The following is a 15,544-nucleotide window of genomic DNA, read 5'->3' as shown; positions in this document are numbered from 1 at the left end:
GTGGTGGCGATGTCTGGGGTGTAAGATTAGGGATGTTTGGACTCGGGGTTTATGTTAGGGTGTTAGGTGTAGACATAAAATGTATTTCCCTATAGGAATCAAGGGGGCTGCATAAAGGAGCTTTACGCTGCTTTTTGGCAGGTGTTAGACTTTTTTTCAGCCGGCTCTCCCCGTTGACTCCTATGGGGAAATCGTGCACAAGCAAGTTACACCAGCTCACCGCTAACTTAAGCAGCGCTGGTATTGGAGTGCGGTAAGGAGCACAATTTTGCTCAACGCTTACTTCTTGTTTGGGTTGTAAAAACCCGTAATACCAGCGCTCGTTAGCACCGCACAGCTCAAAACGAAAAACTCGTAATCTAGCCGATTGTTAGCAAGATGTCTTGTAAAGGTGTCTGCCAAAGTAAGTCTGCTTAGAAACCATATTTAATCCTTTGATAGATCCCTTGTATATTAAACTCCAAATGTGTTAATTTCATGATTCAGAGTGTTTAATTTCATAACATTTTACTTTTAGCAAAAAGTCTTTGTTCTTTGTCTAATTTGTTGAAAAACACTGTACAGCAGTAGTTTTGTAAGTATGCCATCAAGTACAGAAGCCCTAACACATGTGTGCTACCTTCTTAGGTATTTGTTGTAGAGAAATAAATTAGTGATTGGAAACTTTTTTTTTTTTTTTTTTAGATCTGTAGTTTCCCTTAAAGGGACAGTGTTTAAAATAAACAGTAGATAAGAACCAAAAAGGCCCATCAAGTCTACCCATATAACAAGTTATGGTTTTCTTATGATAGCCTTATGTGCGTCCCAGACTTTTTTGAATTATTTTACAGTCCCTGTATTTACCACCTCTATTGGAAGCTTATTCCATGAAGCCACCACCCTTTCTGTTAAAAAAAAAACAAAAAAAACAAAAAAAAAAAAACCCTCACATTTCTCCTGATCCTGTTACCCCCAAACTTAAGATTGTGACCCTTAGTTTTTTTGTTGTGCTCTTTTGTTTGTGGCAATTGCTTTGTTTTCTTCATAAATGGAGATATTCTACAGCTGCAATCATTACTTTTGGGAATTTAGAACCTGGCCACCAGGAGGATGCATAGACACCCCATGTCTCTGATTCAGACTCTGCTACTTGCGAAGAATATGAATTTGCCCGGGTGATACATGCCCATCAGTTATGTTCTAAATGCAATTTTAGAGTGCTCTGTTACTCGGGATCAGTTAATCGGTTTCCCACTGAGCCATTCGTCCCTGGGGATTCTATTTCTCATGAGACGAGTTCCCTACCATCAACTATGCATGCAGGTAACCCAAACACTACTTATCCTTTCTAGGGAGTGTGGCCTGTTCCCACCGGGAGTGTGCTTACGATATTGTCCATGTTTCGTTAACCAGGGTTCGTCAGTCGGATCGCCTGGTCCAGTTAATCCTTCCTGGGGAGCGACTGCCCCTGAAGCCTCAGGGGGTCAACCTTAGGGGCCGGTGTTTCCTTTTGTCCCGGCGGAGGTATGTTGCGCTTTTCGTTATAGACTGGCACGCTTTTGTGTCCTAAGGCACATTTTTGGCGTTGCTGGAGGATCCCACTCTTAATGGGTCTGGGGATTCTCAGTCTTCCTCTTCAACTGGCTTGCATACATAGACATAAGGGGATAAAGTAATCTTCTTATAGTCTGTTATTTGTGCATCCTTTTCCAGTTCTGAGCTTGGAAGTCTCGGACCCCTGTTGGGCTGGTCCTGCGGGTCTGTCTGTTCTTCCTGGGCGATAACCTACGGGTTGCCTTATCTTTTATTTTCATCCGGTGAGGATGATTTTTATTTGGTTTAAAGCTCATGTTGTGGTGTGATTCCTTCGGGAACTTTCCTCTTTGGAATTGATACTCTCAATTTTGTTTGCTCTGTTTACATACACTGGGTACAAATCCTTCTGTCTTTGAGGCTTAGTTCAGACACGTGGCACCTTTTTTATGTCCGGTGATGGCGCCTAGTGATCACAATATGATTGTGTGTTTCTTGTTTTACAAGCTTCAACTAGCATACTGAGAGGATTTGAGGGTCCGTGGTTGCTTAGGGGCATGGGTATTGGTTCAGTCCTCATTCGGCTTTCAATCTAGTGGGCTGTGACTCCGTTGAGATCCATGGCGACTTGCTTAGTCATTTCCGATTATTTAGGGAATGTGTTCCTGTTGTGGGTTGGAGGCTTGGAGGATTTAGGTCCTTCATACTGCCATTCTTACGATTTTGCCTTTCATGGTCTCTTTGGAAGTGTCCTTTTAGAACTTATTCCTTTTAGAGGTTCTCTTCCTTTGGGTCGAGACTTTCTGGACTTCGTCTGATTTTTGTAGCACCTTTGGCCGCTTAGTTAGGAAGTGAAGACCATGATGCTCTGTCTTCCTTCGGGAGTTAGTCGTCTCCATATCAGGGGCGATAGTGTTGTCTCTCTTGCCAAGCTTTTTGCTTAGGGGATGTTCTGCCTGGGTTCGGGATGCTTTGCATTTTTCTCCCTTGGTTGTGTTCCTCTGGAATGTTAATCTAAAAGGATTATGGAGACTAGCCTTTCTTTCTACTCTTTCGGGTGACTCTGTTCTCGTTTTCATTTCCCTTAGTGCTGCCCTTGGGGCCTTTGGGCTCTAGAAAAATTGCGTTACTTTGTCGTGGCCTAGTACCTTGCTGGGGGGTGTTGACCTCTGGCTAAAGGGTGTTCTCTTCCCTTTGGGCTTGGAATTACGAGAGTCCTGTACCCGTTCTCAAGGTTTCCCGGTTCTCAACCCCTGTGAGGACGATTCTGGGTCCCAGGTTTGAGTTCTTGTTTTGGATCCTTCTTGGATGTCTGGAGACTTATGATCCGATGGACTGGTTCAGGATGATCAAGTTTTTTTTTTCAGGGACCCTATGTTGCGCCATATGGACTAGCTCATTGAGCTTGCAAGCAGGTAGGCCAGAGTTCTCATCCACCTTCGGGTACTGGTTATAAACTTTAAGGCCTGACTTGTCGATCGGACAGTGTGCTCCTCTATTGGAATTTTTTTTTCTCTGTTGGGGTCAACAGTGGTGTCTGGATGATTTTTCATTCGGTCCGTGTTTTGATCATACTATGGCTACATGTCTTGTGGACATGTACGCTGTTCTTATCTGTTTATCTTCCTTATGAGGTGGAGTTTCCTCTCTCTGGAGGGTCCTTGTCCTGCCCTGTGTGTAGAAGGTTGGATCAGGTGGTTTATTTCTGTAAGGGGCAGCATCTGCTGCTCTGTGAGCTCTGTTCCACCTGTTGTAAATTGGTCTCTCTACGTAGAGACTAAGAGTTGTGACAGGTCTTCCTATGGATCTATTGCACTATTCTCTGATTTAGGTCCTAGTGGCTTCTCCTTAGGAGTGCCTTATTTTGGAGTAGCGGATTGGGTGGGCACCCGAGCTCTGTTGGGGTTGGTGAGTCCCCCCTTTTTTTCTTCTATTCCCTGGGGGCTCGTGGTTGGGGTCTTCTGTCCCCCTGTCTATCAAACATGTCTGTCGCTTGGACTGTTCTGATGTTGGAGCAGGATCTAAGATCTGTTGCTCTGCTATTTCGTCATCTGAGCATTCGAGGTACAGTAATCCTTTTTGAGGTTTCTCCTTTCTCCACATTCAAGATTTGTGAGAAGGACTGGCGGCTCTTAGCCTGCGACGTTATCCGCTGGTTAGTGGATACTTAGCAATCTGAAGGATGCTATCTTCAGCTGCTTTCTACTTGCCCTGCAAGTATTTAAGTTTCAAAGTCATTTTTAGACGACTGCAGTGTGCAGTGCTTTTGCTTCAGGTGTTGTTCTTCAGACCTATCTGAGCTTGCTGCGCAAGGTTTCGTTCTGAATATTTCGGTATTCTGAGATACCTTTTTGCGACTTGGGGACCTTCGTCTTCAGTTGCTTTCTATAGCGCGTTGCACTGTGTTAGGGGAAGATCCTCTCTCTGTTTCAGTCTCCCCGCCTTATTCCGTGGTTTCTGTATTTCTGGGGTCTGGGTGTTGCCTCCCCTTGTTTCTATGAGACTGGGTCGCAACAAGTCCTAAATAAAAACACAGAGCAAAAACCAGAGAAACCGGGTCATTCTAAAAGAGACCCACTCTGTTAGCCTGACCCAGTTTCTCTGGTTTTTGCTCTGTGTTTTTATTTAGGACTCGTTGCGCCCTTTTTAGGGTTTGTTCTGGGGTTCCTTATGCTAGTTAGTCGTACTAATTCACTGTGGCTACTCTGCAGTGTAGCAAACCGAGGGTTGCAAGTTTGATCCCCGGCGAGGTCTACTCAGCCTTTCCTCCTTTCGAGGTTGATAAAATGAGCAGCGCCTTGAGTCCCTTAAGGGGGGATTAGCTGCGCTTTACAAGTACAATCATGTTTTTTCTCTGTGCCTTTTCTTCTTTGTGAAAGAATACAGTAGTTTGTTCCCTTTCTTTAGTAGCCTCTTTCCGTTTTTGCTTTCAGTGTCCTCTATAGCTTGGGTATTGTTTTCCCAAAAGAAATGAATGCAGCTGTGGACTCTTTTCATTTATAAAGAAAAACTTAAATTATGCTTACCTGATAATTTTCTTTTCTTCAGATGGAAAGAGTCCACAGCTCCCTGCCCGTATTTTTTCTGAGCGGCGTCTGTTATTTTTGTTCTTCTGGCACCTTTTTGCCCTGATGTTTCTTCTACTGTTCCTCAGCAGAATGACTGGGGGAAGTGGGAGGAGCATTTAAGCCTTTGGCTGGGGTGTCTTTGCCTCCTCCTGGTGGCCAGGTTCTAAATTCCTAAAAGTAATGAATGCAGCTGTGGACTCTTTCCATCTGAAAAAAATAAATTTATCAGGTGAGCATAATTTGAGTTTTTCACTATATTAAGTCTTATCATATATCTGAATGTTTCTATCATGTCACCTCTTTCCTTTCTCTTCTCTAAACTATACATATTTTGTCATCAGAGTCTTTCTTTGTACGTTTTATATTTTAGACCATGTACCATTTTGCAAGCCCTCCTTTGGACAGTTTATAGTTTATTTATATCCTTCTTGGGAAAAGATCTCCAGAACTGTACACTATATGACATAAGAACCTTGCTATTTCTGCTACTAATGCTACCAAGTGTTCAACTGGCCTTACTGGTTGCACTGCTGCATTGTTTACCACATTTTTAATAATCTGAAATAATTACCAATTCCCATCCCTCTTTAGTTATGGTCAGTAATGTACTATTATCGGCCTTTGGGTTTTTGGTTACTTTATGCATAATTTTGCTCTTGTTAAACCTTACACTAAACCATACATCAAGATAAAAACAAACTGATAGTCAAAGTTCTTATAATGAGGCACAAATAGTCTTTAATACTGATGAAACATGAAGCTTTCCTCAAAGTTAAGAGACATAGCCAGAATGTAAGACTATTAAGAGATTTAAATCACAGACTTCACATTTGAGGCGTTCTACTCACATGTAACAGAGCCTCAGCAACTCTGTGTATTGCACTCTATACAAAAGAATCCACGGATGCAGGATACGAAGTAACAGTTTATTCTCATAAAAGCAGTTACAGGCTAAAATACCACTAAGGGTCTGCAGCGCATAAAGGCAACAACACAATAGTGTTCAAAAGTCTAACATCCAGGCAGCATTCTCTTCACACAGTGTTTAGCCGGTGCTTTTAGGTAAGTCCTGCCCTTCCTGGTGATCAGCCAGTAAACCTGCAGTTGGAGTTTACACTGTGGAACATTCTATTTAGAATTTTTTTTTATTATTCTTTTTTACTTTTTTTCTCAGTAATAAGAAATTGGCTTTGTCTGTGTTTTCCTAGCTAATCAGAAGTTCATGCTTTTTTTTCAGAACCCACCCAGTGCTGATCCAGGGAGAAACTTCTGTAGGGAAAACCAGCTTAATTCGCTGGTTGGCATGTGCAACTGGAAATCATTGCGTCAGAATTAATAACCATGAACACACAGATATCCAGGAGTATATTGGTTGTTATACTTCAGACGCCTCTGGAAAGCTTGTTTTTCAAGAAGGTAAAGTTACTACCATGATACGTTGTTTAACCTCTTTCTCGTTTGATACACTTGAAAAATAATTTCTGAAATTTTTAGATATTGTATTTAATTCAATTATATTGGTTTTATGTCCTAACAGCAGTGTTTTTTTTAAAAATCGTTGTTCACCCTAGCTAATACTAACTAGCAAGACCCTCCCTCCACTTTTTACCAACCTAAAGGTGGCTTGCCTTACTGACTCTTTCCATTCTTAGTTTAGCCATCATAGGATGGACGGCACTAATAACCTTCTCCTCTTCCTACTTGTCTTTGGTAGAAGTTGCATAGGAATAAGGTATTGCACATGTATATTATGCAGACGCACATGCCCCATTGTTTAAAATGGTACTGATCCAGTGGTCTGCTGTTTTACATAATAATTTACCACTATATAGTCCTGTTGCGCTTTGGCAGCCTCCCACCAGCAACCTGACAATAAATATTTTCAACATACATATACCCTGGTACACTTAACTATTGCATTTTAGATTATAGCTGAGTCCTTCAAGATTCTCCTTGCTGGTAAGTCACCCATACAACACAGTGCTGCAGAAAGATAATGTTGAGGTTTTTCTTTGTTGTGTTTTGTATCTACTCTACCCTGTGCTCTTGCTTGGGAATACATAATTTAACTCATGTATTTCCTTTATCTTGGCTGTCTCTGGCTATTAATCACCAAAGAGAACTCTTCCCCCCCCCCCCCCATGGATGGTGGACAGAACTGACCACTACCCACGCTGCTTGTTATTTAATGAGCGGTGTTACCCCATATTCTTCCTCCTGTGTTACCTTTGTGGGACGATTTAGAGGATTGCTGGGTCTCTGAGGCATCGGGCTACCTTCCATGCTTGTGTGCTGTGGTTTTTCCACCAGGTAGTGCCTGAGTGTGCTCCTATAGCCACTGCCATCTTGGGTGTAGGTTCACAGGCACACATTGTATTATGGGTAAAAAAACAAAACATGGCCCTGACAATAGGAGCTAAAGAGCAGTGTGCCAGTATTGCTCCTGAGTCACTAATTCCTGTAGTGCATATAGTGTCACACGTTCTGTGGCACCGGCTCCTATTGAGCATGTACAATAATTCACAGTGAATACACAGAGTGATGGCTGTCACATGATAAAGGGGGAGATGTTATGGAATAAATTTAAGACAAGATGCTCATTTGAAATTCAGTGCTATTGTATTTTCTTTTTATTATGCATTCTTTGGTTAGGCAATTCTACTGTGTTTAACCCCTTGAGTGCTAATGACGGCTCTGAGCCGTCAGTTTCCCACTCTGGTGCTAATGATGGCTCAGAGCCGTCACTAGCACTCTCCCACCTTGAGGGAGATCTGGGAGCTCCCACCCGCTCCTACCCAGGCGATCGGGCCTGCATAGTGACAGGCATCACCGGGGCTTCATGTTATGCGCTATGACGTCACACGCAATAATGTGATGACGTCACTGCGCAACTTTATACTTAACAATGTTAAGTATAGGAGCAGGGGGCATGCTGCTTAGAAGCCTGTATCTCAGGCATCTAAGCAACTACAGACCATTGGAAAGGTAATCACCTAACCTTTCCAACAGTGTTAGTCTTGGGGGTCTGGGAAAAAAAAGGTTCAAAAAATTAAAAAAAGAATTTAAAAAATCTTAGCACCCAGGTGGGAAACTGCTTAGCACTCAAAGGGTTAATAGGCTAAGCATTCATGTCCCCTTTGTAATAATGTGTGGCTTTGTAATAGGTCTCATGATTGCAGCTTCAGATGCAATACCATTTGCTCGATTTCACATGATGCCTCTTCAGCTCTGCGTCAATGGTGCAGGGATTTTACTCGGCTATCTCAAAAGATATTTTTAAATTCCAGTACAAGGTGGTGTCTGACTTGGTGGCTGAATCATCAGTTTATTATTCAGGGGGCTTCTTTTGCTCGTCCTACCTGTTCTGTGATCATTCAGATGCATGTCTTTCAGGTTGGGGACCCGTTTTGGGGTCTCTGACAGCAATAAGGGGTTTGGGATCCTCCGAGGGGGGGCGCGCGAGGTTACCCATCAATATTCTAGAACTCTGTGCATCTTTCAATGCACTTCAAACTTGGCTGCCGTTGAAAAAGGGTATGTCTGTTTCCAGACAGACAATGTCACAGCAGTAGCTTTATATCAACCATCAGGGGGAACAGTTTCCTTGCTTTGATGGAGGTCTCTCAAATTCTCTTTTGGGCAGAGGCCAATTTTTGCCTAATTTCTGCAGTTCACATCTCAGTGAACAATTGTGAGGCAGACTTTCTTAGTCACTCTCTACATCCAGGAGAGTGGTTTCTTCATCAGGATGTGTTCAATCTGACTGCTGTTCAAACTAGAGGCCATTAGATCTATTTTTGTAAGGCTCCAAAGATCTACAAACTTCCCAAGTACTTTGCAAGATCCAGGGATCCGCAGGCAGGGATAGTGGATGCTCTAAGGTAGTCCCTTGGTAATTTTAGCCTGCTTATCTGTTTCCTCCTCTGGTTCTTCTTCCCAGGGTAATTTCCATGATAAGGCTAGAGAAGTAATTTGTAATCCGTATTTCCCCAGCGTAGCCTCGCAAGATCTGGTATGCAGATCTGGTTCAAATGTCCATTGTCTTTCATATAGATGGCGAGAGTCCACAAGCTAGTTACTGATGGGATATACATTTCTACCAGGAGGGGGCGTTTTCCAAACGTCAAATGCCTATAAATACACCTCCCACCTCACTCATTCTTCAGTTTTTAAAACTTTGCCTCCTTAGGAGTTGGTGAAGCATGATGTGCTTGATTTCTTCAGTGAAAGGCGCTTCTTAGCATATTGAATCCCAGTTCCTGTCTGAGGGATGTGAAGGGAGTATTGCCTGATAACATGTTTTTGCCTATGGGAAAGCTTTTCATAAGGCTCTCTGTAAATCGGTCGCAGGGATTCATCTGCTGCCTTCCTTTTATAGATAAACACTTTATGTAAAGTTGTTATATATTGTTTGTATACATGCCTTGAGTCAGTGATTCAGTGCTCTTTTTTAGCGACTTTAATTAGTGGGTAAATGTTTGTCAAGGTTGGTGTAGTCTGTGAAACATAGTTTTTTTTTTTTTGGAGCTAGTAAACTAAATTCTTATCTGCTTTTTAGAGTGATAGGAGTATTAGAAATTTGCACGCAAACGCGCATGTAATGACGCTATTTATGTCATGCTTGACGCGTCATTACGCGCCCTTTTTTTTTTTTGCTTAAAAATTTCCTGCCAAATTTGTCATAAGCTCCGCTCCAACTCATTCAGTGCTCTCAGAAAACTTTTAGAGTGAATATTTATAAAAAAGAAAATTGATTCATAAAAGCTCTGTTTCCCATTCTCTCAAGCCTGTTCTGTGTATATATACATATAGGAGCATGGATATAAATTTGCAGAATTAATTTATTTTCCATACATAAGGCAGGGAGAGTCCACGACTTCATTCCTTATTGTTGGCAAATACAACACCTGGCCACCAGGAGGAGGCAAAGACACCCCAGCCAAAAGCTTAAATATCCCTCCCACTTCCCCTATCCCCCATTCATTCTTTGCCTTTCGTCACTATAGGAGGAGGCAGAGAGGTGGCAGAAGAATTTGGATAGTCCTGTAATGGGTATGTTCCCTTCAAGAAAGGACTGGAGATTTTAAGTCCTCTCAGGGAGAGTATTGATGAAAGTTAGAGTCTGGACATGCAGGGAAAGTTTTTCTGGCTCCTTTATGCCTCGATAGGATCAAGGGTTAATATCTCCTTCAGGGAGATTATTTGAACAGATAGGGGTTATTTATAACTGCTTTAATGTGAGAGTTTTTTTGGGCTCATAGACAGTGTGCTTTTGGCTTTTAAGAAACAGGTTTAACTTTCGTTTTTGGGTTTTGCGCAGCTCATAATCACTTAGCTCCTTTTTCATGGCAGGGGAAGTCCTGTCCTACTCTCCACGTGACTGGGTGCAGTCTTTTCATCCCATTCCTGAAACTGTCATATAAGGAAATAGATAATTTTGCTTTATATGTTGTTTTTTCTCTTACATTGTGCAAGATGTCTCAATCTGATCCTGTCTCAGAAGTTTCTGCTGGAACATTGCTGCCTGACATCGGTTCTACCAAAGCTAAGTGCATTTGTTGTAAAATTGTAGAAATTATTTCTCCTACATTGGTGTGTCCGGTCCACGGCTTCATCCTTACTTGTGGGAATATTCTCTTCCCCTACAGGAAATGGCAAAGGGAGCACACAGCAAAAGCTGTCCATATAGTCCCCCCTCTGGCTCCGCCCCCCAGTCATTCTCTTTGCCTGCTCTGAACAAGTAGCATCTCCACGGGGATGGTAAAGAGTATGTGGTGTTAGTTGTAGTTTTATTTCTTCTATCAAGAGTTTATTTTAAAATAGTGCCGGTTTGTACTATTTACTCTACAACAGAAAGTGATGAAGAGTTCTGTTAAGAGGAGTATGATTTTAGCAACAGTAACTAAAATCCATTGCTGTTCCCACGCAGGACTGTTGAAACCAGAGAACTTCAGTTTGGGGGAACAGTTTGCAGACTTTTCTGCTCCAGGTATGACTAGTCCCTTTTCTAACAAGACATAGTAATGCTAGAAGACTGTCATTTTCCCTTATGGGATCGGTAAGCCATTTTCTTAGACTCATAACAGAATGAAGGCTTATAAATGGGCTCTATACTGGTTGACACTATTGTGGGGTAAATCGATTGATTTATATAATATTTATATGACTTTTGGAGTTTTTTGTGACTTTGAAACACTTTTGGGAACGTTTTTATTACGCCTGGCAGTTGTTTAGACACCTAATCTAGTCAGGAAGGCCCTTTCACTCTGGTATGCAGAGGGAGGAGGCCTCATTTTCGCGCTTCAGTTGCGCAGTTACTTTTGGAAGCAGTGCATGCAGCTTCATGTGAGAGGGTCCTGTGGCCATAAAAACGATTTCAAGAAGGCTTATTTCTGTGGTGAATAACCCCCAAGGAAGGTAAAAGCTGCAGCAAAGGCTGTGGCAGGGACTGTAGTGGTTTTAAACTGGTAAATTGAACAATTGGCTCCGGTTTGCTCATTTAAGGGGTTAGAGACTTGAAATTTGGTGTGCAATACTTTCAAAGCATTAAGACACTAGGTTGTAAAGATCGGATATTTCCTTCATAGTTTTTCAAACATTCAGAAATAAAGTGTACTCTTTTTATTATTTAAAGAGACAGTAACGTTTTTTTTGCATTAATAGCCTGCTAAAGTCTGTCTAACATGTCTACCTTCAGATAGCATATGTTCTGTGTGTATGGAGGCCAAGGTGGTTCCCCCTTTAAATGTATGTTCAAATTGTGCCATGGCGTCTAAACAAAGTAAGGACAGTACTGTCACATTTAATAAGGTTGCCCAAGATGATTCTTCAAATGAAGGTAGTGGGGATAGTTCATCATCCTCTCCTTCTGTGTCAACACCAGTTTTGCCCGCGCAGGCGACACTTAGTACATCTAGCGCGCCAATGCTTGTTACTATGCAGCAATTAACTGCAGTAATGGATAATTCTATAGCAAATCTTTTATCCAAACTGCCAGCATTTCCCAGAAAGCGTGATTGCTCAGTTTTAAATACAGAGGATGAGCAAGTGGGCGCTGACGATAATTTATCTGTTATACCCTCACACCAGTCTGAATTGGCAGTGAGGGAGGGTCTGTCTGAGGGAGAAATTTCCGATTCAGGAAAAGTTTCTCAGCAGGCAGAACCTGATATCGTGGCATTTAAATTTAAGTTAGAACATCTCTGCGCCCTGCTTAAGGAAGTGCTAACTACTCTTGATGATTGTGACTCTTTGGTGATTCCAGAGAAATTGTGCAAAATGGACAAATTCCTAGAGGTCCCTGTGCCCGCTGATGCCTTTCCGATACCAAAGAGGGTGGTGGACATAGTGACCAAGGAGTGGGAGAAGCCAGGTATACCTTTTGTCCCACCTCCTATATTTAAGAAAATGTTCCCCATTGTCGACCCCAGAAGGGACGCATGGCAAACAGTCCCTAAGGTTGAGGGGGCAGTTTCTACGTTGGCCAAGCGCACAACTATTCCCATTGAGGGCAGTTGTGCTTTCAAAGATCCTATGGATAAAAAATTGGAAGGGTTGCTTAAAAAGATATTTGTTCAGCAAGGTTTCCTTCTCCAACCAATTTCGTGCATTATTCCTGTCACCACGGCGGCGTCTTTTTGGTTCGAGGAACTAGAAAATTCGCTCCATAAGGAGACTCCATATGAGGAAGTCATGGACAGAATTCACGCACTAAAGTTGGCTAATTCCTTTATTTTAGATACCGCTTTTCAATTGGCTAAATTAGCGACGAAAAATTCAGGTTTTGCAATAGTGGCGCGCAGAGCGCTTTGGCTAAAATTTTGGTCGGCGGATGTGTCGTCCAAGACAAAACTGCTTAATATCCCTTTCAAAGGTAAGACCCTTTTCGGGCCAGAATTGAAGGAGATTATTTCAGACATCACTGGGGGAAAGGGCCATGCCCTCCCACAGGATAGGCCTTTCAAGGCTAAGAACAAATCTAATTTTCGTTCCTTTCGCAATTTCAGGAACGGACCGTCTCCTAACTCTGCAGCATCTAGACAAGAGGGTAACTCTTCCCAGCATAAACCAGCATGGAAACCAATGCAAGGCTGGAACAAGGGTAAACAGGCCAAGAAGCCTGCTGCTGCTACCAAGACAGCATGAAGGGGTAGCCCCCGATCCGGGACCGGATCTAGTAGGGGGCAGACTGTCTCTCTTTGCTCAGGCTTGGGCAAGAGATGTTCCGGATCCCTGGGCACTAGAAATAGTCTCTCAGGGGTATCTTCTAGAGTTCAAGGAACTCCCTCCAAGGGGAAGGTTCCACATGTCTCGCTTATCTTCAGACCAGATAAAGAGACAGGCATTCTTACATTGCGTAGGAGACCTATTAAAGATGGGAGTGATACACTCGGTTCCAGCAGCGGAACAAGGTCTGGGTTTTTACTCAAACCTGTTTGTAGTTCCCAAAAAAGAGGGAACTTTCAGGCCAATTCTGGATTTAAAAATCCTAAACAAATTCCTCAGAGTTCCATCATTCAAAATGGAAACCATTCGGACGATCTTACCAACAATCCAGGAGGGTCAATATATAACTACCGTGGACTTAAAGGATGCGTACCTACATATTCCTATCCACAAAGATCACCATCAGTTCCTAAGGTTTGCCTTTCTGGAAAAACATTACCAGTTCGTGGCTCTTCCATTCGGTTTAGCCACCGCTCCCAGAATTTTCACAAAGGTGCTAGGGTCCTTTCTAGCGGTTCTAAGGCCGAGTGGCATTTCTGTAGCACCTTATCTAGACGACATTCTAATCCAAGCGTCGTCCCTTTCCAAAGCAAAGGCTCATACAGACATTGTTTTAGCTTTTCTCAGGTCTCACGGGTGGAAGGTGAACATAGAAAAAAGTTCCCTGTCCCCGTCCACAAGGGTTCCTTTTCTAGGAACAATAATAGATTCTGTAGAAATGAAGATTTTTCTGACAGAGGTCAGAAAGTTAAAGCTTCTAAACACTTGTCAAGTTCTTCAATCTATTCCTCAGCCTTCCATAGCTCAGTGCATGGAGGTAATAGGTTTAATGGTTGCAGCAATGGACGTGGTTCCTTTTGCTCGAATTCATCTAAGACCGTTACAACTGTGCATGCTCAAACAGTGGAATGGGGATTATGCAGACTTGTCTCCCCAGATTCAAGTAGACCAGTTAACCAGAGACTCACTCCGTTGGTGGTTGACTCAAGATCACCTGTCTCAGGGAATGAGTTTCCGCAGACCAGAGTGGGTCATTGTCACGACCGACGCCAGTCTTTCTTTCATGTAATTAGCAAGAGTCCATGAGCTAGTGACGTATGGGATATACATTCCTACCAGGAGGGGCAAAGTTTCCTAAACCTTAAAATGCCTATAAATACACCCCTCACCACACCCACAAATCAGTTTTACAAACTTTGCCTCCTATGGAGGTGGTGAAGTAAGTTTGTGCTAGATTCTACGTTGATATGCGCTCCGCAGCAGGTTGGAGCCCGGTTTTCCTCTCAGCGTGCAGTGAATGTCAGAGGGATGTGAGGAGAGTATTGCCTATTTGAATGCAATGATCTCCTTCTACGGGGTCTATTTCATAGGTTCTCTATTATCGGTCGTAGAGATTCATCTCTTACCTCCCTTTTCAGATAGACGATATACTCTTATATATATATATATATATATATATATATATATATATATATATATATATATATATACCATTACCTCTGCTGATTTTCGTTTCAGTACTGGTTTGGCTTTCTACAACATGTAGATGAGTGTCCTGGGGTAAGTAAGTCTTATTTTCTGTGACACTCTAAGCTATGGTTGGGCACTTTTTTATAAAGTTCTAAATATATGTATTCAAACATTTATTTGCCTTGACTCAGGATGTTCAACATTCCTTATTTTCAGACAGTCAGTTTCATATTTGGGATAATGCATTTGAATCAATCATTTTTTCTTACCTTAAAAAATTTGACTTTTTCCCTGTGGGCTGTTAGGCTCGCGGGGGCTGAAAATGCTTCATTTTATTGCGTCATTCTTGGCGCTGACTTTTTTGTCGCTAATTTTTTTTTCTGTTTCCGGCGTGATACGTGTCACCGGAAGTTGCGTCATTTTTGACGTTCTTTTGCGTCAAAAGTGTCGGCGTTCCGGATGCGGCGTCATTTTTGGCGCCAAAAGCATTTAGGCGCCAAATAATGTGGGCGTCTTATTTGGCGCTAAAAAAAATATTGGCGTCACTTTTGTCTCCACATTATTTAAGTCTCATTATTTATTGCTTCTGGTTGCTAGAAGCTTGTTCACTGGCATTTTTTTCCCATTCCTGAAACTGTCATTTAAGGAATTTGATCAATTTTGCTTTATATGTTGTTTTTTTCTTTTACATATTGCAAGATGTTCCACGTTGCAACTGAGTCAGAAGATACTTCAGGAAAATCGCTGCCCGGTGCTGGAGCTACCAAAGCTAAGTGTATCACTTTTGGTATCTGTTTCTTCAGCTGTTGTTTGTATTAAATGTCATGACAAACTTGTTAATGCAGATAAAATTTCCTTTAGTACTGTTACATTACCTGTTGCTGTTCCGTCAACATCTAATACTCAGAGTGTTCCTGATAACATAAGAGATTTTGTTTCTAAATCCATTAAGAAGGCTATGTCTGTTATTTCTCCTTCTAGTATACATAAAAGTCTTTTAAAACTTCTCCTTTTTCAGATGAATTTTTAAATGAACATCATCATTCTGATACTGATAATGGTTCTTCTGGTTCAGAGGTTTCTGTTTCAGAGGTTGATGCTGATAAATCTTTGTATTTGTTCAAGATGGAATTTATTCGTTATTTATTTATAGAAGTATTAATTGCATTAGAAATAGAGGATTCTGGTCCTCTTGATACTAAAACTAAACGTTTAAATAAGGTTTTTAAATCTCCTGTAGTTATTCCAGAAGTGTTTCCTGTCCCTGA

The 15,544-nt window shown here is 42.0% G+C and overlaps 1 protein-coding gene across 1 annotated transcript in view; it reads left to right on the top strand.

Moving 5' to 3' along the window:
* Positions 1-15,544, top strand: part of MDN1 (midasin AAA ATPase 1) — a 1,255,339-nt gene that overhangs the window by 203,337 nt on the left and 1,036,458 nt on the right. Inside the window, 1 exon segment of the mRNA XM_053710546.1 lies at positions 5,818-5,996. Within this exon segment, the coding sequence (XP_053566521.1) occupies positions 5,818-5,996 (179 nt within the window).

This window comes from Bombina bombina, chromosome 4 (assembly GCF_027579735.1).
Source record: "Bombina bombina isolate aBomBom1 chromosome 4, aBomBom1.pri, whole genome shotgun sequence".
Classification (NCBI taxonomy): domain Eukaryota; kingdom Metazoa; phylum Chordata; class Amphibia; order Anura; family Bombinatoridae; genus Bombina; species Bombina bombina.
Note: the sequence above shows the minus strand (reverse complement) of the source record. Positions and strands in the feature narration are given on the sequence as shown.